Raw genomic sequence first — 24538 nt, 5'->3', positions numbered from 1 at the left:
ATTTATAGAGCGTTCACTAATCCAACCATTTTCATATAAGAAATATAATATCATCGCTAAAACATTCCTGGGGCTTTCCTGAGCTCTGAAACTACTGTAGAACGCATATTTAGCACGTGAATAACAGGAAGCTATAAAACTCGTAAATTGTGGATCATTTTGAGTACTTAAGCCAACTTGACTTATCTTAGACGCGCACTTTCTGATTCAACTAATGCTTCACTAGCTCAGTAGGCAGAGCGTCAGTCTCATAATCTGAAGGTCGAGAGTTCGAACCTCCCGTGGAGCATTATTTTTTATATTTTTGTAAGAATTAACCTTTTTATTGATTTCTGACGACTACGAGTTTTCTTTTTGTTCAATTTTAATGTGTATTATCGACGTTTAGAATGTCTAGCTCGTTCTTGATTCCAATTAATATGCTGCGAAAAGTCATTTCGCCTAGCTACAATGCATTTACATAGTCCACCATACCTCATTTATTTAACTGTTATACTCCTCTTTATTCATCTGTCTTTTGCTTTTTCGTGACTTGCTCTTCATCGTCTTCAAGTGACCGTTTTGCATCATTCTCACCTTCCTGGGTAGAATTATTGATATCCTTTTCATCTTCCTTTTCGGTCTCTGGTGGAACACTGCTCTCAGCTACACTTCCATCAGTCACTTCTCTGGTATCTGTTTCACTTGGAGCTGGTCCAGGAGTCCCATCAGCCAGAGCTTCTTTATCGCCATTTTCAGCAACCTCCTCTGTAGTCTCCAAAGCTTGAGCTTCAATATGATCTTGCTGCTTCTGGCCTTCGTTGTTAGCTTCCAGTCCATCCTGAACGGTTTGTGCTTGGAAGGATTTCTCAATCTCCGTATCCACCGAACTCTTCTTTATGATACCAGCACGAGGTCCAGTACGCCCAGGCAGTGGAGCAGTAATATTGGAAACCTGTGGCGTGCTTCTTTCATCAGCTGCCTCTCGTTTCACTTGATTCAGATCTGTACCATCAGGGGCAGGAGTAGTGTAGGCTGCTTTCATATCTGCTATTGTTTTAAGGGAGGAAGAACTCAATTCACTCGTCGAGGCCAAATCAGGAGGTGCCTGTGCGCCAACGGGAGCCGGTTGGGTTCCTGGCGCTGCGTCTGAAGGTTGAGTACTTTGAGCATCATTGATAGTCGGTGCCGGTAATAAACTTGGCGACTTGGCTTTCTCAGAGTCATTTTGGGCCCCAGAAGGTGACTGACCGTTCTCTTGGATGCGGTATGACTCTTTCCGTTCTTCAATGTAATCCTTGACAAAGTCATTGAAGATGTCGGGCTGATCCTTAAGCACAGACTCCACATCTCTCTTCATCGTTGTGACAAGGCCCGTTATATATGGGAAAAGATCACGTCTGGCAAGTCTCTTGACCTTTGTTGCTTCCTTTGGTGGCACGCTTGAGTCCTTGGACTTCTCCTCCTTCTCGCTTAATGCAAGCTTCTCGGTTTGATCTTTGAACACCTTCAAGTAAACAGAGCATAAAGTATCATCAATCAAAGATGTAGGTCCAAAACCGTTGTTGAGTTTTCTCATATCGTTAATAACATGCAAATAACAAAGATGTGGCTTCAACTCCTTCGGGATTCCCTTCCCCTTCATCGCTTCGTTCAATGCCTTAGCTTGATTAACAAAGCTTTGGTATGGTTTCATGAACAAAAACTTCTCAGTAGAACCATCCTCAACCTTAGCAACAACTCTAATGAGCTTGCAAATTGATGAGCAGATATTCTCCCATGCAAAATAGAGCTTGATCATGGTGGAATTAGCACGTCTAAGTTTTGGTAACATAAGCACCAACGAAGCAAGGTCAAGTTCTCTTCTCAACAACTTAATGTAAAACTCAGTGTACTGGTACATGTAGACAAAGTGCTTTCCGGGTCTTTCATGCTCTGGCTTCCACATTTGAAGGTAAGTTTTGTTGGTAGCTTTCAAAGTGAAGAATCTAGACATGATGCTCCGGGCCTGTCTAAAGTCATCAAACTCATCATAGTATATCACTGCCATCCGGTAGCATTGCTTATGGTACCAACCTCGCTTGTCTAAAGAATTGATCGTCTTGAAGCACCCGATTAAGAGCCTATAGAGATCCTCCGGCTTGTCAAGGCTCGTGGAAGCCTTCACCTTCAATGTATTGTCACGTTTCAAGTAGTCCAATGCCTGATCTAGGGTGATCTTGCCAGCCTTGAAATACTTGTAAATCCACAGGCACAATGAATATGACGGTTCCAAGAAGGGATCAGCAGTGGTGCTGTGAATGAAAGCTACCCTGCTGCTCTTCCACAATGTATCTAATACCTGAAGAGGTGGTTTGCCCAATTTATTTTGGAGCTTGGCCAAATAGTAGTGAGATGTCCATTCTTCAGGATTCGACTTGATTGCAAGGTGAAGACATCTTTGCATTAACTTAAAGCAGAACGAGTGAGTAAGAGTTGCCTGATCAGCCACCGGTTGCATCATGGTCATTTGACGCTTTCTAACGAATTTGGCGTTAGTCTGAGTCTTGAATGCAATCATGTCCAACGGCTCACGATTTGCATTGTATAATTCTTTGACAAATGAATTCATAGCAACACTGATGACAGGCTTATAATGTTCAGCCTCAGTAAGTCCCTTCTGGGTCAAGAGATTGATAGCCATAATGTAACTCAACAAAGACTGTCTCTGAAGATTGGCTGTGAGTACCTTCCTTTCAATAATATTGAGCTTATCAGAAGTCCAGATCAAGTCATCTTCGACAATGTATCCATAGGCTTGACCAAGAAGGATCCAAGACTCGACACGTCCACTCTGGGAAATTAAATCATCTTTCAATAACCTGATAATCTTTTCAAGCTCGACTGTCCTACTTTGGGCAGACTTCTTTCTGATCTTGTATGAGTTGAACATGAAGATGGCTTCAACAAAGTACAATCCCCTGCTAGCGACAGTATACTCCTTGAGAGGATTTTGGAAGTTGAGATCATGAAGACCATAAAAGGCTCGCTTGATGAATCTGGCGTCAATAGTAGTGTTCTGATAAAACATTTCGATCTTGGCATTGTTCTGAAGAAGCACTTTATCGGAATCAAGGTCGAGCTCTTTCAACACTTCAAAGATATCATCAATAACTTGCTTCATATCGTTTCTTGGAACCTTGAGAAGCGGATTGTGTCTGAAACATAAAGGCAATATAAATTTAGCAAGTTCAGTTGCACTTGCTTTATCCAACTCAGCAGACTTGACTGTGCCGTGGTCAGTTGGGAACTGATCATTGATCTTGACTTTGTAGTGGAAACGACATGAAAGGAGTTGCGATAACTCCCGATCAGGTCTATTATTGAGCACAACCAAAGTATCTTCCGCAAGCTTAAGGAACACTCCGTTTGATGAATCACATAGTCTCCTAATTCCCAATTGGTTATGTACTAGGAGAAGTAAATCAATTATGGGCTGCTCATCGGGACCGTTGCTCTTAATTTGATTAACAGCATAAACAAGGATAACTGTGATCGTCTCAATACAGAAATCTTTCAAGCGTTGGAAAGCCTTCTTAGATTTGACCTCAACAGAGAATTTGGCACCCGTTATAAGAGCTGCCTCCTCGTGTAAACTAAAGCAGTAAAATAATTCAAAGATCTGTGCCAAGTTTCCAACTGTTTCCAAGGAGTTGGCTGAATCATTAATCGGAAGCTTCCAACCGTTAGCTGCAAGATGCTTCAAAAAGATGCGAAGGTATCCACCAAAGTAATTAAGAGTATTAAGTAAAATCGTTGAACGATCGCTTTTGATCTCGCAATACTTGTCGCCTTTGAAGTAAGACAACATAAACTTGACATTCTGCTCAAAGCCTCTTTGGAAGCTCTCAAATGAGTTGGTATCCTCGTAGTACAGGAAAAGAATATTCCAAAGACTCAATTTGAGGTCGATAGGACAAACATCAAGGAATTCACTGACGCTTGAAAGTGACGACTTGTCAAGGTTGGCCCTACCATGTATAACAGAAGACACCAAGCTACTGTCGGTATCAGGAACAGTTGAAGCGGACTGCTCTCCCTTTTCGATGAGAATGTTTTCGAGTAGAATGATGGTTTCTTCTGTGCCACCCTTAGCTGACTTTTCGCTCCATAAGATCTTGGAGAAAATGGATAAGATAGACGATGTAGTCAAGCGCCTACCAAAACTCTCTGCGTTCAAATTCCCAATGTTTGTATAATTAGGGAACGACAATGATAGGTCGGGAAACTGTTTAAAAACATCACCAAGACGTTGGAGATGGATAACGACGAACTTCTTCTCTTTCCAGGTGAAACTTTGGGATGCTAAAAGATAGTTCAACAGCCAGATATAGCGACAATAATGGATGGCTTCTGACTGAGAGACTTCTTGAATATCAAACTCAGAGAAAATGTTTGCTTGAAGAAGCTCGCTTTGCTTTCGGAGACGTTCTTCATAATGAAGAAGGTCCACAGTTAAACTATTCAAGCTCAGTCTAGCAGCTTTTGTCAAACCATTCTTGTTCTCAGAACCTAAGATCTTGTCCACGTTACCTTTAAGTGAGATGTAAGCATCGACGAGGATTTCAAAAATGGCCAAGCAAACATTAATAGTAGAAATTCGCTCATGCGTGCCATTGTTGCGAGTTATTAACAGTTCAAAAATGTCACCTTCGAGCTGTAGAACCCATTCTTTGACATTGTCATAGAGACTTGAGCTCCAGAAATACTCTAGGATTGGAGGCGAGTCTTCACCAAGCAAGTGGTACAAAATATCGATTCGAGCTTGCCTGGGGTATTTGTGCTGTTGCGCCTTTTGCAAAGTACTCTTGATATAGTCATAATCTTGAACATCATCAAAAAGTTCCGCAATTGAGTCAGAGTCGGCGGAGTTCAGGTTACCGAAATGCGTCAACACATCCAAAAGCTTGAGCTTGTCGGCATCAGCTTCGCTACTATTGACTCCCGATTTTTTGGTCGACAAAAGAATCTCAGTATGGATGTGAGGCCTCCATTCATTAAGCGTTCTGACAAAGTCTGCAACATAAGTTGGAGAAGTGGATGCTACGTCTGAGTCCACGATATGGCAGACGACGTCATGCAAAATATCAACATCAGTATGGAAAGCAGATTTGAATGATTCGTCGAGATGCTTGAAGAAAGCAACCGTTTCGAAATAATGGTGTCTTGTTAGCTGAACATCGTCAAGCTCAAAAACAACGTTTTCTTCACGATTCAACCTTCTAGATGAACGTTGGGCCACTTTCTCGGCTACCTTTTCAGGTAGATTCTCAGCAGTTGCTGGTGGTGCAGACGGTACAGGGGTGGCAGAAGCCGTGTCTTCTATTAGAACAACATCATCATTCTCTGTGTTGTGCGTTTCGCTTTCTTCCTTTGGTTCCTCTTGCTTTGTCTCAGTTACTGGCTCTGGAAGAGGCGTCGAGTCTTTCTCTGGCATTGGGAATGAATAAACTGTAAAGTCCAACATAGACTCCGACGCAACGTATGGATCAATATACTTGAAGGAAGAGTATCGAAGGAAATCCTGTTGCTTCTCTTTGTCTTGTGCTTGCTTGATGGCCAGATTAAATGACAGAATCACATCCAGCCAAGACGCTTGCGGCTTAACAGTGACATGGAGGCCATTTTTCTGATACTTCTTGTTGATCTGGCCGTTGAACTCCTCGCGGATTGGAGCTAGGAAGGAAAGCTTCTTTTCTAGTCCTGGAGAGACAGACTCGACCGAAAGTCCCTTATTTTTGAACTCTTCCCAAACAGGTTTCACCCACTCATTCATAGGTAACACACTGATGACATCTTCGCTCTCCAGACTTAGCAGTAGCGTGTACTCCAACGTATACCTAGCGAGCTTCTTCAAGTCAAAGTAGGTGAAAAGGTCGTATAAAAGCCGTAGGAGACTTTCATCAACTTCCAGATATACAAAGCAATTGACAAAGTCGTCAATCATCAGGTAAAAAAGCTCATTGGTGAACTCATTCTCGGATATCTCTTGAGCATCAGGAAGCGACTGGTCTTTCTGGCGAACTTCCTCGACGAGATCGCTCCCACTCTGGAGAATATGGAAATATAGAAACCCCCTATTCCTAAAGTATAGGTATCGTATTGTCTTGACGTTCTGGGACAAGTAGCTTAGTTCATCAGGCCGAGTATTGAGCCCACCATTCTGTAGACCCTTGACAAACTCCGTCTCCTCGTAGTAATGATTATATATGACATCTTTTTTCTGAAGCTCCTTATACTTTGCATATGCTTCCACATACTGTTTTCGTTTCTGGAGAGTGATGGCTTCCTGGAAGGTCTTGAATGCCGTTTCTATCTCTATCTCTCTAGTATGGTTCTCCTCCAAGTCCTTCTTGGACGAGGGGTCGTCCACAACATTCAAAGGGGAGAAAGCAGACTATTGTTAGTTTCCAATTCCATCCATCATGCGTTCATTGTACGTACCATTGCAGCTAGGGCTGTATTCGCCTGTTGTATGTTCACTATGTTTGAAGTCGCGCTTAACAGTGGAGGTTTAGTAAGTTGGTGCGGGTACGATAGAGAGTAATGGGTGCAAAATAGATGTCTCACCCATTGCTACAAAAAAAGAAGCGGTTTCTGGATGGTCGTTTCTCATGAATAATAGTCTATAAAATGTCCTGGTGGGGGTTCTATACCAGAGTGTGTTTGTCTTCTCTGGTGGGTTCTGAGATGTCTTCTGATGCATCAGAAGCCATGGTGACTTCCTTCTCTAGGCGTCGATGTGCTTTTTCTTCCCGTATGATTTTTCGGCCGCCTGTAAGATACCAGCCTATCTGGCTGAGGAAAATGCCGATTTCCAATGCTATAACTATGGCGTATAAGACCATGGACATGATATCCATCGTGCCCACAACAATACTGACCAACGAGAATAAAGCACCAAAGGAGTCCATCGCCAAGAAAAAGAAGTTGATTCCAACAACTCGGCCTTTACGCTTAGCCAATTCAAAGTATGGGGGTATTAAGCCTAATGCTAGGAGGATAGATGCAATGATTCCAATCACCAACATGGGCCACTCTTTGCCGTCTCTGTAGAGCGGACGTAGCCAGAGAATGAGGCCTGCCTCAAGCCCAACAGAGATCACCACAAAAGAGCCCACAATTATTAGCACCTTACGCCATGGCATTGCCACTGGTGGATAAACCAATGCTTGCATCCATGTCACTGTACAACAAAACGTAAAAAGCTGTGGTTGGATTCTTAAAGGGATCAGGCCGTCAGTACCAAAGAAATAAATACTGAAGGGTACACCACTTGCGGCCCAAAGAAACATCATTAATGGCGGTAGACCAGTACAATCTTTGATCTTAAAGTTTCGTATGATTTGTGGAACAAGTTGAATACACCATAGGATTGTTCCTATAGTGCCTAGGACGTTGACTGCTACACCATCGCCCATAACTGAGTTATATGGTTCAACTGTGGAGTGCTTTAGTTCTCGGCTATTGTTCTTGGAAAAGGTTCTTTATGCAAATATTGCTTGTAAAGCTTTAAATCCACAGCGAGAACACCAAAGTAGCACAAAAAGTAAGCGAATAATTCTTCAGCAGCAGAATAAGATGGTGGGGCAAACTCGGTGATATATGTACCCGCTCGACCATAATTGATATCAGTCGTGAGTTGCGCTTTTATCGGCCTAGGTGCAGCACAAAAGTGTCAAAAGCGCAAATCTATAGTGGGGCACGCGATAATGACAGAAAATGTCACCTCCAAAAATATGTCATTTCTCATAATTTGGTGCATCTCAAAGCCGAAAAAGGTGGGGGCAGTGCCATTCAATTAACGTTTTCTTTTCTTTGAAAACCCCTTTTTTTCCATCATTCAGAGTCACTGTATTCAAATCCCAATTCGGCCTCCTCTCTTTGTATCTCATTCTGTAGCTCTTCATCATATTCCCCAGGTTCCTCAAACGACGAAGTCTTGTTCTCAGTACTGGAAGTCCTGCCAGCAGCCACTTCAGGTGCAACAAGATTGGCAGGCCCATTTTGACTCGTTCGCTTTGATTCGTCTAACTTTACTGGTTCCTTCTTTGGCAATGACGCTTCCCCTTGTTTTGCAGCCGTGTCGCCGATGACTTCTTTTTGCGCTTCCCTCGCTTCTGAAGACTCAGGTTCCTCGTGTTTCTGTGGGGAAATTTTGTCCTCCTGCGTTGGCTTGAAAGAGAAATCCATTCCATCGCCGTCACTCAAATCGTCGCTTTCGCTGTTATCAGATGGATTTTCAGCGTTATCATCTAAACCTTCACCAACACCGTTGGAGGGTTCGGGAGCAAAAAAGCCTCCATCTTCAGGGGAATGTAGATCCGGGCTAGCCGACTCAGCCTTAACCGATGGGCTTGGGGCCATAAATCCCCCTTCTTCAGCCAAGAAACCTCCATCGTCAGGATCTTCCTTTGGTACGGTGGTTTCCTTTGGCTCGATGGACTCCTCGGGCACCATGAATCCCCCTTCTTCAAAATCACTCCTTTCATCTTCCTCTTTGGGTGCTACTTCAGCAGGGCCGCTAATCGGGGGCGGCGTTGCGGGTACGGAAGCGTTTTCCTCGTTTGGTAAAAAGCCACCAAATTGCTCGTCATCTAATTCATCTAGAGCACGTTCATCTTCATGTCTCCTTTGGAATCTTTCCTCTCGAGATTCATGATTATTGTAGGTATCGTCACCGCCAGATTCATCTTCACTTCCCACACTAAAATAGCCTTCATCTTCAGCTTCCGAATCTTCTTCTTCTCCTTGTAATTTGCCGTGCTGTTTGTTAAGTCTATCCATAACCATCAACTTCTTGAGGAAGAAATTCCAGCCTCTCAATGCAGTGAGTTCGACCTGTCTTCTCTTTTCTTCTTCTTCAAGTTCAATCAATCCCTCCAACACGAGATCGATAGCTTCCTTGTATTGCATGTCCACCAAAACTCCACCGACACGGGCTGTAGGCGATCTTCTATTCTTTGAACTCTTTTCTGTAAAGTCGAATGCCACGATTGCTCGAGCATGGTCAATGTGAAGAATATCTTTTGCAGCTTTTTCGATCATTTTTATGGATGCAATTTCAGAAACCTGAACCAAATATCCATTTTCAGGCATCATTGACGGAACGAAGATCTCGACATTTCCATAAGCATTCTTAGGAATAACACCATCAACAATACGCGGAGCATGATAAAGTTGGGTCTGGAACTCAGCGTATAATCTCACAAGTCCATCTTCATCCTCTTCTTCCATTTGAGCAAGTTGCTTTTCTTTCGTTCTCAACGGTTGGGCTCCAACCTTAAGCACCCGACCCCTTAGGTACCACGCTTTAGCTGTTCGTAGCCTGTAAACGTGTGAACGCTTGTAGATTGGCACAACGCTATCCTTGTTCATGGGTCTAAAAGTTCCACATTTGCTAGTATCATCGTTTGGATGGATGACCTCGTCCTTTCGTAGTTGAGACTCCAAGGCGTAGAGTGGGTGATTCTTGAAATCAGCCATATTATTAGGAACGCCTTCGTATTGATCTCTTAAAATGAATTCCTGTGTCTCCTTAATGTCGGGTAAACCGTACTTCCTTTCTGAACGAGCTGCTTTTAGTAGCTGCTCAAACCAATGTTCATCCTTGTCGGAGAGGTAATCAATTCTCTTCTTCACTGTCTTCGCATTATAGTATTGGGTGTACCTTCTGGTGACGTCTCTAATCCCTCCTGCCTTGTCAAATGCAAGAACATATAAAGTCTGGTGTGTTGGATCCAGGGCTGGAGCTTCAAACTTTCCTTTCTTGCGCATTGGCATAACTTCCACAGATTGATTAACAATTGGATCTACGGTGATCCACTTTTTCAGGTACGGGTTCCAGACCTCTACCCAAAATACTGGAAATGGAGATATCGGGAAATTGAACTTCTTTTTCGATCTCTGTCTTGGGTTCGGTTTTGACTCACCTCTTCGAACACCCAGTAGTAGAGCACCACGGGAATCTGGTATGAAAATGGGATCGAATTCTGATCTTGGTTTTTCTTCATGTTTCGGCTTTTTCTCCTTTTCATCTTCCTTCTCCTTCTTAGCGGGCGTAATTGATCTGAAATCAGGCGGCTGCAAAGAGAAGACTAGCCTAGCATTTAGTCCGTATCCTCTTAGTAGACATACAAATCCTTGAGCTCCTAGATCCCGGGAACCTCTAAATGCACATAGCATCTGTCTAAACTTATCTTGATCCACATTACGGACCACCAGCTCTTGCTTCACCAGTAACTCTCCCCAGTCTTTGCGTACAAGTCCTTGGGCCATAACTCTAAAACGATAATATTTCACGAGCTTTTGTAGCCCCTCAACAAAATGACGTTGTTTGACGTAATCAATGAGCTTGGCTGGTGGGTCAAAGTGGTTCTTGAGGCCGGTTGCGAAATCCTCTACTAGTAGACGCTGTAGAGTCTTATCGTTACACCACTTATTTCTTATGACTCCGTGTGCAACCATCGCCATAATGTACAATTGGTGAACTATTTTACGGCGATGACGTTCAGCCTTAGGCACCACAGTGACCTTCTTGCGCTTCCCCTTTGCTTCCTCTTCCTTCTTTTCGTTAATCGTAAATGTAAGTGTTTCATGCTCTTTCTGAGGCTCTTCAAGCATTGCTTCGAGGTCCACATCCTCAAGGTCCTCAAAGTCATCTGAATCGTCACCATCATTTTCATCAATATGGATCCCATCACCATCTCCTTCAGCCGTGCTAGATGCATCAGGCTCTGTAGCAGCATGGTTGCTCGGACCTTCAGTATCAACATCTTCAAACTCCATCGAGTCTGAGGAATCAGAGCCAAAAAGGCTGTCGTCATTCACATCTTCACTCGGAGCCGGCGGTGGTGGAGGTGGCGTAGTATGTTTCCTCCTCTTCTTCCTCTCAGGGCCTGTAGAAGCAGCAGGGCCTAAACTCTTTCGTAGCAAAGCCCTATAATGTGGGTCTAGAGACATCTGAATATAGTGAACGTGTAGAGACCTAGTCTTGTAGCACCAGAAGTCTTTGTAATGTAAATTGTGCACTCACCAATTGTGGCGAGTTCTTGTGGGGTGAGTTTCGCAACCTTGGTAATGGGACTGTTGATATCACAGCTTTAGTGCGCATACATTTTTTCACTTAGACTTCACCTTAGAGAGATACAGAGTATAGCCATGGCCTGGACGGCAGCTTCCATATTAAGAATCCGCTGTCGACTACGACCATCTTTTGCAGGCATAAGGTTTGCTTCGAGCTACCTGCGCTTGGCAGATCGGGCTCATCGGCAGTTATACAACTCTTTACAGACCGAGATGAAGAGGTATAGGAATGGGAAGGCTCTTAAGGTCAAGCCTAGTTTACCACAATTCTTTGTGTGGCTTCAGAAGTACGGTAATAACGAGACAGTGACTTTGGGAGAGGCACATATTCCTGCTCCATTTTCCAAGGAATCAGTGCTAGAGGTGGGCCTATTCCACCTTCTTATTGGCCTTAAGGGCCTGCCAGATTTAGACTGGCAATGGGAAACCCAGATCGAGCATCTTGATCTTATTCAAAAGCGAATGGGTTCGAATAAAAAGTTTGCAAGTGTCCTGGACTCGTCTCTAGCTGATGCTAAGCATATCTTGTTGCAAGAGTCAAACATTCTGCATGTCTCAGGATCCCAATTAGCAGTCATCGAGAAATCACTAGCTATAGTTTGTGCTGCTTGTCCCCAAGTCTATAAAGACACATCCCTCACGCTCATTACATGGCTACGAAGCCTTTTTGCATCTTCTGTTACTGACGCTGAGCGTCACCTTCGTGAAGCAACCTATATTCCACCTTGTATTTATTCAGACATTCTTCTACGAACCTCAATGTCTCGGAAAGAGCTCCATGATCAACTAAGTCTTTGGCATGACTCAATCGCATTAATTGGACGCCACTACAACAAGAAGTCATCCCACATAACAACTATCATGACTAACCTCAGTTATTACTGCGTGCATTACGACCATTCATGTCTTTACGACTTCACCAAGCATAATCTCAAGTACTTCACATCGAAGAACTCTGGTTTTAATTTCAAGCTATTTGACCCAGCACAAATCAATAAGCTACTTTGGACCTTGTCTGTGATCCTCATACACACCCAGCAGCCATCTAACCAAACAGCAATGGCAGTAATAAGGTCTCAAGAACTTCTAGTGAAGTACCTTACACATGGAAAACTCTCACAAGTTGGGTTTATGGCGGTGATAATAGCTCTTCGCTACGTCTCTGATGAAAAAGCACAGAAACTATTTAAGTATGCTAAATCTCAGTTTCCCGATGTATCTGTTGAGGCATATATGGCGGAGGTTTATCTTTCCAACTCACCAGAACAACTATTGCATAGCTTTAATGTTGCCATGTCGGACTATGAGTCTTCTGCCACATTGTGGCTTGCATTCGTGACTAAGCTCACTGAACTCGGTCTTTTATCAGAGCAAAGGTCGCTTAAAGTGTTGGATCAGCTTCTCCCTAGATCCAAGGACCTTATCATTTCTAAGCAGATAATCCTCACACTCCTTCACCCAATAAGAACGATCCAAGCAATGGAAGAGTTCATTTCAAAGCTTGAAAGCGCTAACATGTTCCAGCCATTCAAAGGCATTGTTCACAATCGGTACCTTCAGATATTGTATCAAAACAGTGATACTATACCAGCGTCAAGACCGTACCTTGAGACAGTTTGCAATTCGCAATCAGCTGTGGAATGTGCTCGGCAGTTATACTCTTGCATTGACAGAAAAACAGTTAATAATATTGGAGTGATGCTTGCAGGTGAAAGCACTCAACGTGCTGAGGACCTATACAACTTGTACCAGCAAGAATTAGGTACAACACCGCCTGACGAGAACTGCCTCGTTGCACTTCTCAGAGCAGCGTCATGGAATTCTACTGAAGAGCATCGGCTTCGTTGGAATAACCTCCATGCGACCCAAGTGGCCGTTTACGAGTTTAAATTGAATGTAAGTGAAGCTTTCAATGATTCCAAAATCATGCCTTCCAACAAGACCTGGCAGCTCTATATCACTCTTCTCAAAGACTGTGACTACACATCCGAGCTCTCAGAGATCCTTCGTTGGTGGGAACAGTTGCATTTCGTGCCTTCCAGAGACACTTTATTGACGTTACTTCAAGCATTACCGCTTCCGTTTGCCCAGCGTCACATCAAGCACTGGAAGAGTGTGCCTGACTCAGCATCTAGTCTTCAAGACTGGCCCTGGCCAAACGAAGAAGAATTACAGAATTAGAATAGACATAGCAGGAACCTGCCCACCTGCACCTGGCATAGTATGTTTCAAAAAGTGTAGATAATCCGGTAGCTCGGTTGAACGGGATTTCTGGGCACGTAACATGGTTGCAAAACATTTCGCAGCCGTCCCAGCCAGCCCAAGTCCATCAACGAAGGGAAGCAGGCATTATAAAGTAGTCAATTGCGTCTTCAGCCAATATTCCCAAACAATTTGTACCCGAATTTCATATTTTTTTATCTACTTTTTACTTTACCTACCATTACCACCCAACTTGACACTTTCCCGTTGTTCGGCTAATTACCACAGATATTGAGAATAAGGCACAACAACATCCCACCCAAACTCACCAAAAACCAACCAAATAAATCCATTCCACCATCAATGTCTTCCTTTTATTTACCCCTTCCAATTCTCCAACAACCACCCACCAAAACCTCCCCCTACTTCCCAATCACAAGCACTTCTGGGCCATGTATGCGTCGAGCAGCGCGACCAATAGATTTCCGAGACTCTCCGGGTGGACCCGTTATATAAAAGCGGTTGACCCCACGAAAAAAAAAAAAAAAAAATTGGATCCGTGCGCTAACAATTTCCAAGGTTTAGTATCCAAAGGACACACTCCCCAACACAAAAAAAAGTTAGCAATAAAAAAAAAAAAAATGTTGAGACTTGCCAAATCAGCGAACCTCACACGTTCATTTGCAACTTCTGCTAACCTCATGAAGGCCTCTACCAGAATTGAAACCGACGCTTTCGGCGAGATCGAAGTCGACAGCTCCAAATATTATGGTGCTCAGACCGCCAGATCCAAGAAGAACTTTGACATTGGTGGCATTGCTGCTCGTATGCCTGAGCCAGTGGTCAGAGCTTTCGGTGTGTTGAAGAAATCCGCTGCCATTGTCAACGAGGGCTACGGTGCTTTGGACCCAAAGATCGCTGCTGCCATTCAGCAGGCTGCCACCGAGGTTGCCGAGGGTAAGTTGGACGACCACTTCCCATTGGTGGTGTTCCAGACTGGTTCCGGTACTCAGTCCAACATGAACGCCAACGAGGTTATTTCCAACCGTGCTATTGAGATCTTGGGCGGTGAGTTGGGTTCTAAGAAGCCTGTCCACCCTAACGACCACTGTAACATGTCCCAGTCTTCCAACGACACTTTCCCAACTGTGATGCACATTGCTGCCGTCACCGAGATCTCCAAGCAGTTGATCCCAGAATTGACCCACTTGCGTGACTCTTTGCAGAAGAAGTCCGAGGAGTTCAACGATATTATCAAGATTGGTAGAACTCACTTGCAGGATGCCACTCCATTGACCTTGGGTCAGGAGTTCTCCGGTTACGCCCAGCAGCTCTCCAACGGTATTGAGAGAGTCGAGGCTACCGTCCCAAGATTGTCTTACTTGGCTCAGGGTGGTACTGCTGTCGGTACTGGTTTGAACACCAAGAAGGGTTGGGACTCTAGAATCGCCGAGGAGGTCTCTAAGTTGACCGGCTTGACTTTCAAGACTGCTCCAAACAAGTTCGAGGCTTTGGCTGCTCACGATGCTGTCGTTGAGGCTTCTGGTGCTTTGAACACCGTCGCTGTGTCCTTGTACAAGATCGCCAACGACATTAGATACTTGGGTTCTGGTCCAAGATGTGGTTACGGGGAATTGTCCTTGCCAGAGAATGAGCCAGGCTCGTCTATCATGCCTGGTAAGGTTAACCCTACCCAGAACGAGGCCTTGACTATGGTCGCTGCTCAGGTTATGGGTAACAACACTGCTATCACTTTCGCTGGTGCTTCTGGTCAGTTCGAGTTGAACGTTTTCAAGCCTGTTATGATCTCTAACTTGTTGAGCTCTATCAGATTGATCGCTGATGGCTGCAGATCTTTCAGACTTAACTGTGTTGATGGTATCACCGCTAACACTGACAAGATTGAGAAGGTTTTGCACGAGTCTTTGATGTTGGTCACCGCTTTGAACCCAAAGATTGGTTACGACTCTGCTTCTAAGGTTGCCAAGAACGCTCACAAGAAGGGATTGACCTTGAAGGAGTCCTGTTTGGAGTTGGGTGTCTTGTCTTCCGAGGAGTTTGACCAGTGGGTCAGACCAGAGAAGATGATCGGTCCAAAGGACTAAGTGGCTTGTATAGATTTTGTCACTAATTCTAAACCATGTATAAAAGAACATCTATTCTATTGATTAATGGCCCGCGAGAAGCTTGCTCTAATGTCTGCTTCCACAGCGTTCATCACACTGACTTCCTTCTCGTCAACAGTAGTGGTTAAGTTTTCGTACTCTGGCAAGTATGAAAGGCAAATGTTGAGTCCCCCTTTAGCTGTCGAGACAGCATGGACAATGAAATGATAAACGAGGGAATTGTTCAGTGTGAAATAAGCATCAGTGATTTGCCATTCCTGATCTGGGACTTCCTTAAGCGAGCCCAAGTTGGTGATGAGCAAAGTCGTTCTCTTTTTCAGTCCAATCAAACTTTTGAGCATATTAACGGTATCCATGATCTTCAATGCCCAGACATGCTTAAAACCTTCTTTTGATTCGATTGACTCTTTGATTTTCTTATGGATCTCCTTGACTTCTCCTTCAAAGTTGTCTTGGTGTGGCATGATATATGTATCGCCACAGACGAATGCACCGTATTTGATATCTTCAGAAAGTTCAGGATAATATCTTCTACCCTCCACGGCCATAAAAAGCTTAGTGCTTACCTCCTCTGGATTCGAGTGGTATTGAGGAAAGACAAATCTTTCTAAACTGCGCTTGACAACTGCTGTGATGTATGGAGTAACAGTGTATGAGTTAGATCTGCAATGACCCACGAGTTTGCTGACCTCAGAAGGCGGTAAATTAATGATACGAATTTTGTTTTCAACGTTTGCGCTGATTGGTTCGGCTTCAAACAACTTGGGCGACTTGAATCCATTGAAAATCCAGTTTACCCATTCGTATAATTTAGGCGTTTTGATTTCAAAAAAGAACTTAAACTTCTGGAACCACAGCGGGTAGAATAAATTAGTTAAAGTTTCAACAGCAGGTAAAACTGATGTACCTTGGTTCTTGTAAAGTTCACCGTTGAACTCAGAGCCAGAGGTTTTGCCGAGGTAGCCCATAAGATCCTTATGGAATTGGGCGGTGCTACCACCATCGAAATGGGAATGGCATGCATAAAAAGTGAAGTATTGCTCTGTCTTTGTCTCCATCACCAATAGACGCCACAATGGAGCATCATCCCTGTTCACTGGGACCCGCATGGTAACAGTTCTTTCAAGAGCATACCTATCGAATTCTTCAATTTCGATATACTGAACGACCGAGTCGAAGTTAATGTGATCTACAGGCCTTGTAACATAGTCCTTGTAGACGTTACCCGTGTTGGCGACCCTAAAGGTATTATGGGTGAACCACAGGTTTTCATTGATCAAGAGCCTCAATGCTTCTGCCAAATGGGCCTTAGTAACATGTTTGTTGTATTTGGCAGTGGAACTTAAGTTTGTGTAAAGCCCGTTAGCATTTCTAAGAAGAAAGTGCTTTTCGTAGAATCCTGGAGACCGACTCATGCTATGCTGTGGAGAAGGGAGACTGCGAGATGGCTTACTTATATCATATACTTATGAGTCAAATAGGCCGATGCCGCTATTCCTGAACACAGACCCCATGCTACTTCCCCATTTCGGGGCCGTAAGTTGAAGTGTCTTTTTTCTTTTTAGAGTCGGGGAACCTTCAAGTTTTCATGTCTCTTGATGTTGGATGAAAACACCATAAAACCGTTATTTGACGTTTTGGTGTAGCCGAGCGATCCCCGAGCGCATATGCGCTTAGAGGGACAAAGCGCTCAGTGACGGAAAGTGGTATCGAGTCTTGATACAGTTCGACTGGAAAAACCACCACTATTAACTTCTCCTTGTATAGTATATCTAGTCAGAATGGTCGATTACTCTCTATACTTTGTCACAGATCCAGGCATGGTGCCTGAAAACTCCACTTTCTTGGATCAGGTGAAAAAAGCGGTGGATAACGGCGCAACCATAGTGCAGCTCCGAGAGAAAGATATCCTGACACTTGATTTTGTGGAGAGAGCTAAGAAGGTTTTGGAGATCACAAGGCCTAAGAACATTCCATTGATCATCAATGACAGAATTGATGTTGCTTTGGCAGTGGATGCTGACGGTGTTCACGTTGGACAGGACGATTTGCCAGCTATCCTTGCAAGGAAACTTATTGGACCTAATAAGATCTTGGGTGTTTCTTGCGGCAATGCCGAAGAGACTACTCAAGTATGTGAGCAAGGTGTGGCTGATTATGTTGGTTTGGGCACTTTGTATCCTACAAACACTAAGAACGTCAAGAACGTCTGTGGTCCTATTGGTATCCGCAAGTCATTGAAAGTACTTAGGGATCACAAGAACCAGAAAGTCAAGTGTGTTGCCATTGGGGGTATCAATTCCACCAATGCACGTAAAGTGATGTTCCAATGCTCCATTCCTGGCAAGAGAGTGGACGGTGTTGCTGTGGTGTCTTGCATCATGGCTGCTCCAGATGCCGCTGAAGCTACAAAACACCTTTCCGCTGAGCTTCAGTCACCAGTTCCTTGGCTAGACAAGGTTAGCTCTCAAGCTGCATCATTGGATGACGTTTCCAGTGCTTGGAAGCAAATGACTAAGTCCAAGCCATTGGTACACCATATCACCAATAACGTGGTAAAGAACTTCTGTGCTAATGTGAGTTTGGCAATTGGAGCATCTCCAATTATGTCGGAACTTTCCGATGAATTCCACGAGTTTGCTTCCTCTCCAGCACCAGTCGGGTTGGTGGTGAACTTAGGCACTCCATCTGCTCAACTCATGGAGGTTTTCCTTGAAGGTCTTCGCCAATATAACGCACACGGCAAACCAGTCCTTTTTGACCCTGTTGCTGGTGGTGCTACACAGGCCCGGTTGGACGCCTCTAGAGTCTTGCTCAATGCTGGTCACTTCACTGTCATCAAGGGCAATGTTGGTGAGATTTCAGCCATGGCTAAACTTACAAGTTCTTATAGCTCGACTTCTACCGAGAAGACCATGCAAGGTGTTGACTCTATTGCTCAGCTTGACGAAGATGCCATTGTTGATCTTGGTAAGCATGTTGCTAGAGAGTTCCAGACTGTTGTTGTTGTTACAGGTCCTGTCGACTATATTATCGATGGTACATTCCCACTGTCAGAAGACGCAGTTCCTCACGAGAAAGTTGAAGGTGGTCATGAACTCATGGGCTCCATTACAGGTACTGGATGCTCCTTAGGAAGCGTAATCTGTGCGTTCATTGCAGCTGGTGCTGATGGTGCCAACGGAGAAAAGTACAGTCCATTTTCTGCTGTGGTCAGTGCTGTCAAACTCTACAAGCATGCTGGTACAAAGGCCGGAGAAACCGCCAAGGGCCCTGGCAGTTTCGTGAGCGAGTTCTTGAACCAGTTGTACTCTACTGTGAATAACTAAGCGACTGTATTTCGCAGCCACCACACTCCAGACTGTTCCATACCAAGCAAGAAGGATAAAATGAACTTTGAATGAATAGAAGGTGATTTAGTATATTAGCGAAGCTGTAATGGCTTTGATTTGGATTTTTTTTTTTTTCTTATGTCTTCCGACTTCCTTCTTTGTATGTTATCACCAAACTGTAAGCACCTTATCAGGCGCGACCATGTGCCCCACAAAACGTTACGCCCACCCTCATCTCAACATAAACAGTAATCACGAAAAAAAGAAACGCCATACTCCAAAATTCCCCAAAACACTTCTGAAAAACACTTATACTAGCTATGGTTGTTGAAGGACGCGCTAAGGCCAAAACGCAGCCGAATAGAAAGTCACCGGTTGCAAATATCTCAAACATCAGTTCATTGAAACGGTTCCCTGATAAAGACTATGCCCTAGATCTTTTACACCAAATGGCCGTGGCCGTGGGGCCTATTATCAACCACTATAACTTTAAAGTGGGTATGCTTTGCGAGATGTCGCCGAAGAGCCCAAACCTTTTGGGACTAAATGTGAATAAGGGCCAGAAGATATTGATTAGACTACGAACCCCTTACAATGAGAAACTGTTCTTCCCAATGTCAGACCTAATAGGAACGTTTCTTCACGAGTTGACACATAATGTTCACGGTCCACATGATGCTAAATTTTATGCTCTACTAGATGAACTACGGAACAAGTATGAAACTGCGTTCTCTTCTGGATCATATGTTTGTGAAGAGAACAAGTTGGGTGGCGCCTACGTGCCTCCATGGCTGCTGAGCGTTACGGTTAGGCAAAAGAGACTTGATGCTGTTTCGAAGATGAAGTACAAGTCTGAGACGAGACGCCTTGGTGGTCCTTTGAAGACCCAGCGTCCTACGGACCTTAAAGCTGCGATGGCTGAAGCAGCAGAAAGACGTTTGAAAGATTCAAAATGGTGTGGAGGAGAGATAGATGAAGAGGCGTTGGGGCTTGCTGGTCAAGACTCAGATACTCCTTCTGAGAAGCTAAAAGAGTATAAGGATGTTATTGACTTGACCAATGATGAATCGGAAATCAAGCAGGATAAACAACCAGAAGTCATTGTGATTGATGCGTGTGAGTCTTCTACAGGTAAATCATCTACTCCTTCATCACCAAGGACCCTTGCACTGTCTGTTAGTGAAACGACTTTCGATGTGAAACTACCGTCAACCCAGAGCGCAATTTCATTCACCACGTTTGTTCCATTCAGAAGATCCCTGTCCATCTCGCTGAGTCCTCCGCTGTCTCTGTCTCCAGGTAAGCTCTTCATCGGAGAAGACGGACTTTATCCTCGGCTCAAGCTCGTTGCAGATATTGATTTTGACCATATTATTGAATGGTCCGAGATCACCGATACGAAGAGAAGCAAGACCAAGAGCAAGAAATCTACACTGAAAGTCAGCAAATCCACCAAGAAGAGTAAGAAAGCTTCACCTAGAAAAAAGAAGAAGGAAGTGAGACCAATAAGCTTCTCGGAACTTCTCGAATACCAAACCAAAGTCAAGCTAGGCAAATAAGAATGCCGTGTTGGATATTATCCAAACTTTCAATTTATACCCGGTTCTTCCCGAGCACCTTCATTATGCCGCCTGTTGTTCCTTTCGTTGAAGCCTGTGCTTCCATATAGTCGAATTGTTACTAATCCTTTCCACGACTTACCTTCTTCTCAGTCAAAGCTGGACTTGTTGAAGCGCCGCAAACGCTGCAGGTATCTCCAGCATCTCTTTGTGACACTCTACACTGCATTAACTTGACCGAGTCTGCATCGTATACTGAGCACTCATTTCGCAAGCACTATGTAGTTGCGCTTGCCCTTATCGCCTAAAGACAATCAAACCTTAAAAATACCTACAATCATTCCAGGCAGTGCAACCACAATAGAATCAAAAAAAGGAATCTCTAACGAACAATCACGTGGCGCCACTTTGTATCTCTCATTCTTTCTTGTCCTGGCGCCGAACGCTTTTTCCTCAGGTGGGTATACAAAAGGAGGGGGCCAGACACCGGTGACGATCGCACTCCAGAAAAAAACAGCCTCCAAATCATCTACTACTCATACCACTTCTACTCAATATTTCGACTATGGCCAGCCCTGTTCGTAAAGACTTGCAGAAGGTCTCCCCTAGCGTTTCGGGTGCTTCGACTCCCAAGATGGAAAAGACAGACTCGGTGCTCAATCTCACGAAACCCTCGCTATACGGCATCTACAACACCTCCTCGCTGAGCTTGAACAAGGACAACGAGGAAGTGGAAGAGTACATTGAGGGTAGCAAATTGCATATCACGGCTAAGGATGCTCACCCAGAGAGTGCTCAATTGCATCCTAAACACACTGTCAAGACTACGCCTGGGCAGTTTGTTCTCTGGCTGGTGACCCGTTTAGCCATCGTTGCATTTGCTGCATTCCTTTATAACCAGGTCACACAGAACATTCACCTTGCCCATGTTGACGGAACGGGCTTGTTGATTAACCAATACTTGGAGAATTTTGTTGAGGCTTGGAAACTGTACCAGGCTTGGGTCAAGCAGTATGACTTGGAGATTGTTGATCGCGCCGTGGCATGGTCTCTGGAAGGCTTTTTGTTGAGTATTGTTGTCCCTGTGCTTGACAAGGTTCTTCCTAGCTTCTCCAGAAGACTTCTTTCTTCTAACCCTAATCCTTACCACCGTGGAAACTTGGCTAATGACTTAATACGCTCCCTGATTACCTTTTTGGGTATCACTTACGCCATCAGACACATTGAATGGAATTCGCTGCTTCAAATGGCCATGACATGGTCCTTGGTGAACCCAGCCTTGTGGCTTTTGCTCGACGGCACCATCAATGGTTTCCTTGCGTCGACCACTGTCGCCTTCGTGGCATCCGCCATTATCTATTTCCAAAACCTGGGTGTCATTGTTTTGGATCAGAACAGTCTAATCACGATATTCTTGTACGTTGGCAGTTTCTTCTTCTGCGGCGTCATCATCTTTGGCAAACTTGGAAGATTTTTGTTTGGATCCAAGACCCAACTCAAGAACAATTAACTCTAGCATATTCAACATTGCCTTATGAGGCTTCTAGTAATCTACTTAACGCTACTGGAATGACATTTGACACATGGGCTTGACTATCTCAGTGGTTGCGACATGGTTGCAAAATCATGACGATCCCTAACTGCGCACACAACCTAGTCTTGTGTCAGGCATCATTAATATATAATGAAACTGAACTGTTGTAGAAATTAACTAACTATATTCTTTTCTTCCCTACCGACTTTCACCCCCCTCTATTGTGTGGTGTTTGGACATTGGCCATATTTTCCTAGATTTTCCTGTACACAGCGCGGAGCCAATGAAAACCTTGTGAATAAAATACTCATATAATCAAACCTTCACATCTATACATCATGGCTGGCGGTCCCGTTCCCGTGTGGAAAAAGTACACATCCAGACCTGCTGGTATTTGGGAGAAGATCAGACAGGTCTTGGTCCTTGTGCCCAACAGATCTTCTGGTAACCCATTGCCTTCCTTGTACAGAGCTGTTCCTCCAGGTGCCAGAATCCAGGAAGCCAGAGACTACAAAGAACCTATCACCATCCCTGCCGGTGACGTTGTTAACAACCCATACTTCAAGCGTGACTATAGAAGAAACTACCCACAGATTCATGGCTTTGACCAGACGAAGGTCTCGGGCTTGTTGACCTTGGGTTCCGCTGCGAAGCCCAGAATCTCCATCGGTGACAAGGGCTCCAAAGAGTTGGCAGCTTTTGGGCTGGACCAGATTGTCAGCTTGTCGACCACTTTGAGCACTGTCAAGCCTAATGTTGTCAAGGGTGAGCTTTTGGGTGAGGTTGGTGAGCCTATTGTCGCTCCTTCTTTGAACAAGTTCCACTGGACCATCATGAAGGAACCTGTTCACGGCATGTACAATGATGACACTGACGTCTACCCATGCCGTTTCTTCACCGACACCAAGACTGCTGAGAGAGCTTCTGCCGTCAACTAAACAACACTTTTGCATATATGTATTCTAGAAATCCATCAAGATAGTACTGAGGTGTAGGCCTGTTCAGGCACTCGTAGCGACAAGCCAGCATCGATATAACTGAGATAAATCCCAAACCATGAAACCAAGTATCTCACCGGCAGCTTTGGCTCCAAAGATTGCATTAGCTCCTTCGTCTCACACTGATGTAAGAACAAGAAGGTCCTCTGAAGAACCGGATGCACTTCAGGAAAACATTGCTCAATGTCTACTGTAATACCAGGATTGTGGTCTCGAAGGTGATGTAGCACGGGCTCCTGGTAAAACTCATTATATGACACCACAAACTCAAGGTTGGTTTGGTCCAAACGAAGGGATATGAAGCTGCACCATTTCCCACTGTAGCTCTTAACGTAATTGGATTCTACATGAAGATCAACATTTGATGTAAGGTGCTCCACTGCTAGCTTGTGGAAAGCAGGAAGAGCTTTGTTGAAGGTCTCCACATCCATAGCTCCATGAAGCATAGTAGTAGTTGTAGTGGTATATCGCGTGGCTGCGAAACCCATTGATGGGTGCTGGAATGGTGGGATAGTGGAAGGACAAGGATGAAAAAGGGAAAGTATGTACTTTTGATTTGTCATTTGACGTTAGACTACTGGTGATTTGGATATCAGTGTCAATCTAGAGGTTCGTCTATGGTTGTAATGTAGGTATAGTGGAACCCAATCCTTATTGCCATGTCTGTAGAACTACAAGTTACACGATGTTTTAATTTTGGCTAGGCTGTTAATATATTTAAGTATGTGGTATCTGTCCCTTCGTATAGTGACTGCCCAGTGTGTGAATGGTAGGCAACCACATCCTTTCCCTAGCAAGCATCCAGCTAGCTACATAGTTGTTGCAATAGTTCTTGACTATATACTGACCTATGCTGTCCTATGGTAACCACAATAACATGAAGTAACCGCAAAAACAATATCCCTATCCGTAGATAACCTTATGCTGTTCCGTTTAGGAACGAGAGCTGGCGTCTTTTCGCCAAAAACGTCTCATCCCGCTTATTTCTTAGTCTCCTCCGTCGTTTCACTAAGCAAGTTCAGCTTACCGTTGAACAAGAAGTTGGAATTCGAAGCACTGATCGAGTTACGGTTGTACATCTCCTTAACCTTCTCAGCGTTAGGGTGAGCCATTGGAACACTTCCAGCAACACCTGACTTGGAGCTACCCATCTGTTTCTGCATGGCATAGTCACCGCTATCGAAGTACTTCTTGTCCTGGAACTTGGAAGACAATATTTGCTGGGTTGTGGGGAGCTTTCCGTACATCTTGTAGATTCTCAATTCTTGTGGAGACAACTTGGACAAATCAAGTCCTTGCGTATTCTTTGGAGGATCCAAAGGTCCTTCGTCTGATGACATGTTCAGTAGTTTTGTTATCAAAATTATGATATGATCCTGAAGATGCCTTTAGTTCATGACTATGGCTCAGTGGCTGGGTGCCGGTGGCTAGCCCTCACCACCCGCTCTAGGGCGGGGCAGTGTGCAGGTAAAGGCACGTGCCTGACCCAGCAATTCCCCTTTCTCCATCGGCTACACGATTTGACTCTTTGTTATTCTGGTGGGGGTTTTTGTGGGATCTCTAGATTCAAGAAATCAGGTTTTGAGCTGCAATTTCTCATTTTGTGTGCTACCTTGTTGACCACTGCTTCCTCGGCTCGCGATAAACTCATTTCAGTTGAGCCTACTATTGCGCACTTTCTAGT

General features: G+C 44.3%; 11 protein-coding genes and 1 non-coding gene across 12 annotated transcripts; 7 read left to right on the top strand and 5 right to left on the bottom strand. All coding sequences in view use genetic code 12, as the record gives it.

Annotated features, from left to right (window-relative positions):
• The first annotated feature begins 216 nt into the window (after positions 1-216).
• Positions 217-289, top strand: CXQ85_002861. Its single transcript has one exon. It is a non-coding gene; the product is annotated as a tRNA-Met (tRNA).
• A 213-nt stretch (positions 290-502) lies between these two features.
• Positions 503-7166, bottom strand: CXQ85_002860 (uncharacterized protein; the record flags this gene model as incomplete). Its single annotated transcript, XM_025486523.1, has 2 exons — positions 503-6415; positions 6675-7166. The coding sequence occupies 2 exons, from the start codon at positions 7164-7166 to the stop codon at positions 503-505; spliced, it is 6405 nt and encodes a 2134-aa protein (XP_025344073.1).
• Positions 7167-7857: 691 nt separating this feature from the next.
• CXQ85_002859 (uncharacterized protein) lies at positions 7858-10980 on the bottom strand (the record flags this gene model as incomplete). Its single annotated transcript, XM_025486522.1, has 1 exon — positions 7858-10980. One exon carries the CDS (start codon positions 10978-10980, stop codon positions 7858-7860), a length of 3123 nt encoding a protein of 1040 aa, XP_025344072.1.
• Positions 10981-11178: 198 nt separating this feature from the next.
• CXQ85_002858 (uncharacterized protein) lies at positions 11179-13284 on the top strand (the record flags this gene model as incomplete). Its single annotated transcript, XM_025486521.1, has 1 exon — positions 11179-13284. The coding sequence occupies one exon, from the start codon at positions 11179-11181 to the stop codon at positions 13282-13284; it is 2106 nt and encodes a 701-aa protein (XP_025344071.1).
• A 662-nt stretch (positions 13285-13946) lies between these two features.
• Positions 13947-15410, top strand: CXQ85_002857 (class II fumarate hydratase; the record flags this gene model as incomplete). Its single annotated transcript, XM_025486520.1, has 1 exon — positions 13947-15410. One exon carries the CDS (start codon positions 13947-13949, stop codon positions 15408-15410), a length of 1464 nt encoding a protein of 487 aa, XP_025344070.1.
• Positions 15411-15466: 56 nt separating this feature from the next.
• CXQ85_002856 (alcohol O-acetyltransferase) lies at positions 15467-16846 on the bottom strand (the record flags this gene model as incomplete). The annotated part of the gene is made up of 1 exon (XM_025486519.1): positions 15467-16846. The coding sequence occupies one exon, from the start codon at positions 16844-16846 to the stop codon at positions 15467-15469; it is 1380 nt and encodes a 459-aa protein (XP_025344069.1).
• Positions 16847-17212: 366 nt separating this feature from the next.
• THI6 (bifunctional hydroxyethylthiazole kinase/thiamine-phosphate diphosphorylase) lies at positions 17213-18760 on the top strand (the record flags this gene model as incomplete). Its single annotated transcript, XM_025486518.1, has 1 exon — positions 17213-18760. The coding sequence occupies one exon, from the start codon at positions 17213-17215 to the stop codon at positions 18758-18760; it is 1548 nt and encodes a 515-aa protein (XP_025344068.1).
• A 323-nt stretch (positions 18761-19083) lies between these two features.
• Positions 19084-20322, top strand: CXQ85_002854 (metalloendopeptidase; the record flags this gene model as incomplete). Its single annotated transcript, XM_025486517.1, has 1 exon — positions 19084-20322. One exon carries the CDS (start codon positions 19084-19086, stop codon positions 20320-20322), a length of 1239 nt encoding a protein of 412 aa, XP_025344067.1.
• Positions 20323-20887: 565 nt separating this feature from the next.
• CXQ85_002853 (uncharacterized protein) lies at positions 20888-21832 on the top strand (the record flags this gene model as incomplete). Its single annotated transcript, XM_025486516.1, has 1 exon — positions 20888-21832. One exon carries the CDS (start codon positions 20888-20890, stop codon positions 21830-21832), a length of 945 nt encoding a protein of 314 aa, XP_025344066.1.
• A 362-nt stretch (positions 21833-22194) lies between these two features.
• NUO2 (Nuo2p) lies at positions 22195-22794 on the top strand (the record flags this gene model as incomplete). The annotated part of the gene is made up of 1 exon (XM_025486515.1): positions 22195-22794. The coding sequence occupies one exon, from the start codon at positions 22195-22197 to the stop codon at positions 22792-22794; it is 600 nt and encodes a 199-aa protein (XP_025344065.1).
• A 35-nt stretch (positions 22795-22829) lies between these two features.
• On the bottom strand, positions 22830-23300 carry CXQ85_002851 (uncharacterized protein; the record flags this gene model as incomplete). The annotated part of the gene is made up of 1 exon (XM_025486514.1): positions 22830-23300. The coding sequence occupies one exon, from the start codon at positions 23298-23300 to the stop codon at positions 22830-22832; it is 471 nt and encodes a 156-aa protein (XP_025344064.1).
• Positions 23301-23834: 534 nt separating this feature from the next.
• CXQ85_002850 (phosphatase regulator) lies at positions 23835-24194 on the bottom strand (the record flags this gene model as incomplete). The annotated part of the gene is made up of 1 exon (XM_025486513.1): positions 23835-24194. The coding sequence occupies one exon, from the start codon at positions 24192-24194 to the stop codon at positions 23835-23837; it is 360 nt and encodes a 119-aa protein (XP_025344063.1).
• Positions 24195-24538: the final 344 nt, after the last annotated feature.

The sequence above is a fragment of the Candidozyma haemuli genome (genome assembly GCF_002926055.2).
Source record: "Candidozyma haemuli strain B11899 chromosome Unknown D_2014730914, whole genome shotgun sequence".
Taxonomy (NCBI): domain Eukaryota; kingdom Fungi; phylum Ascomycota; class Pichiomycetes; order Serinales; family Metschnikowiaceae; genus Candidozyma; species Candidozyma haemuli.
Note: the sequence above shows the minus strand (reverse complement) of the source record. Positions and strands in the feature narration are given on the sequence as shown.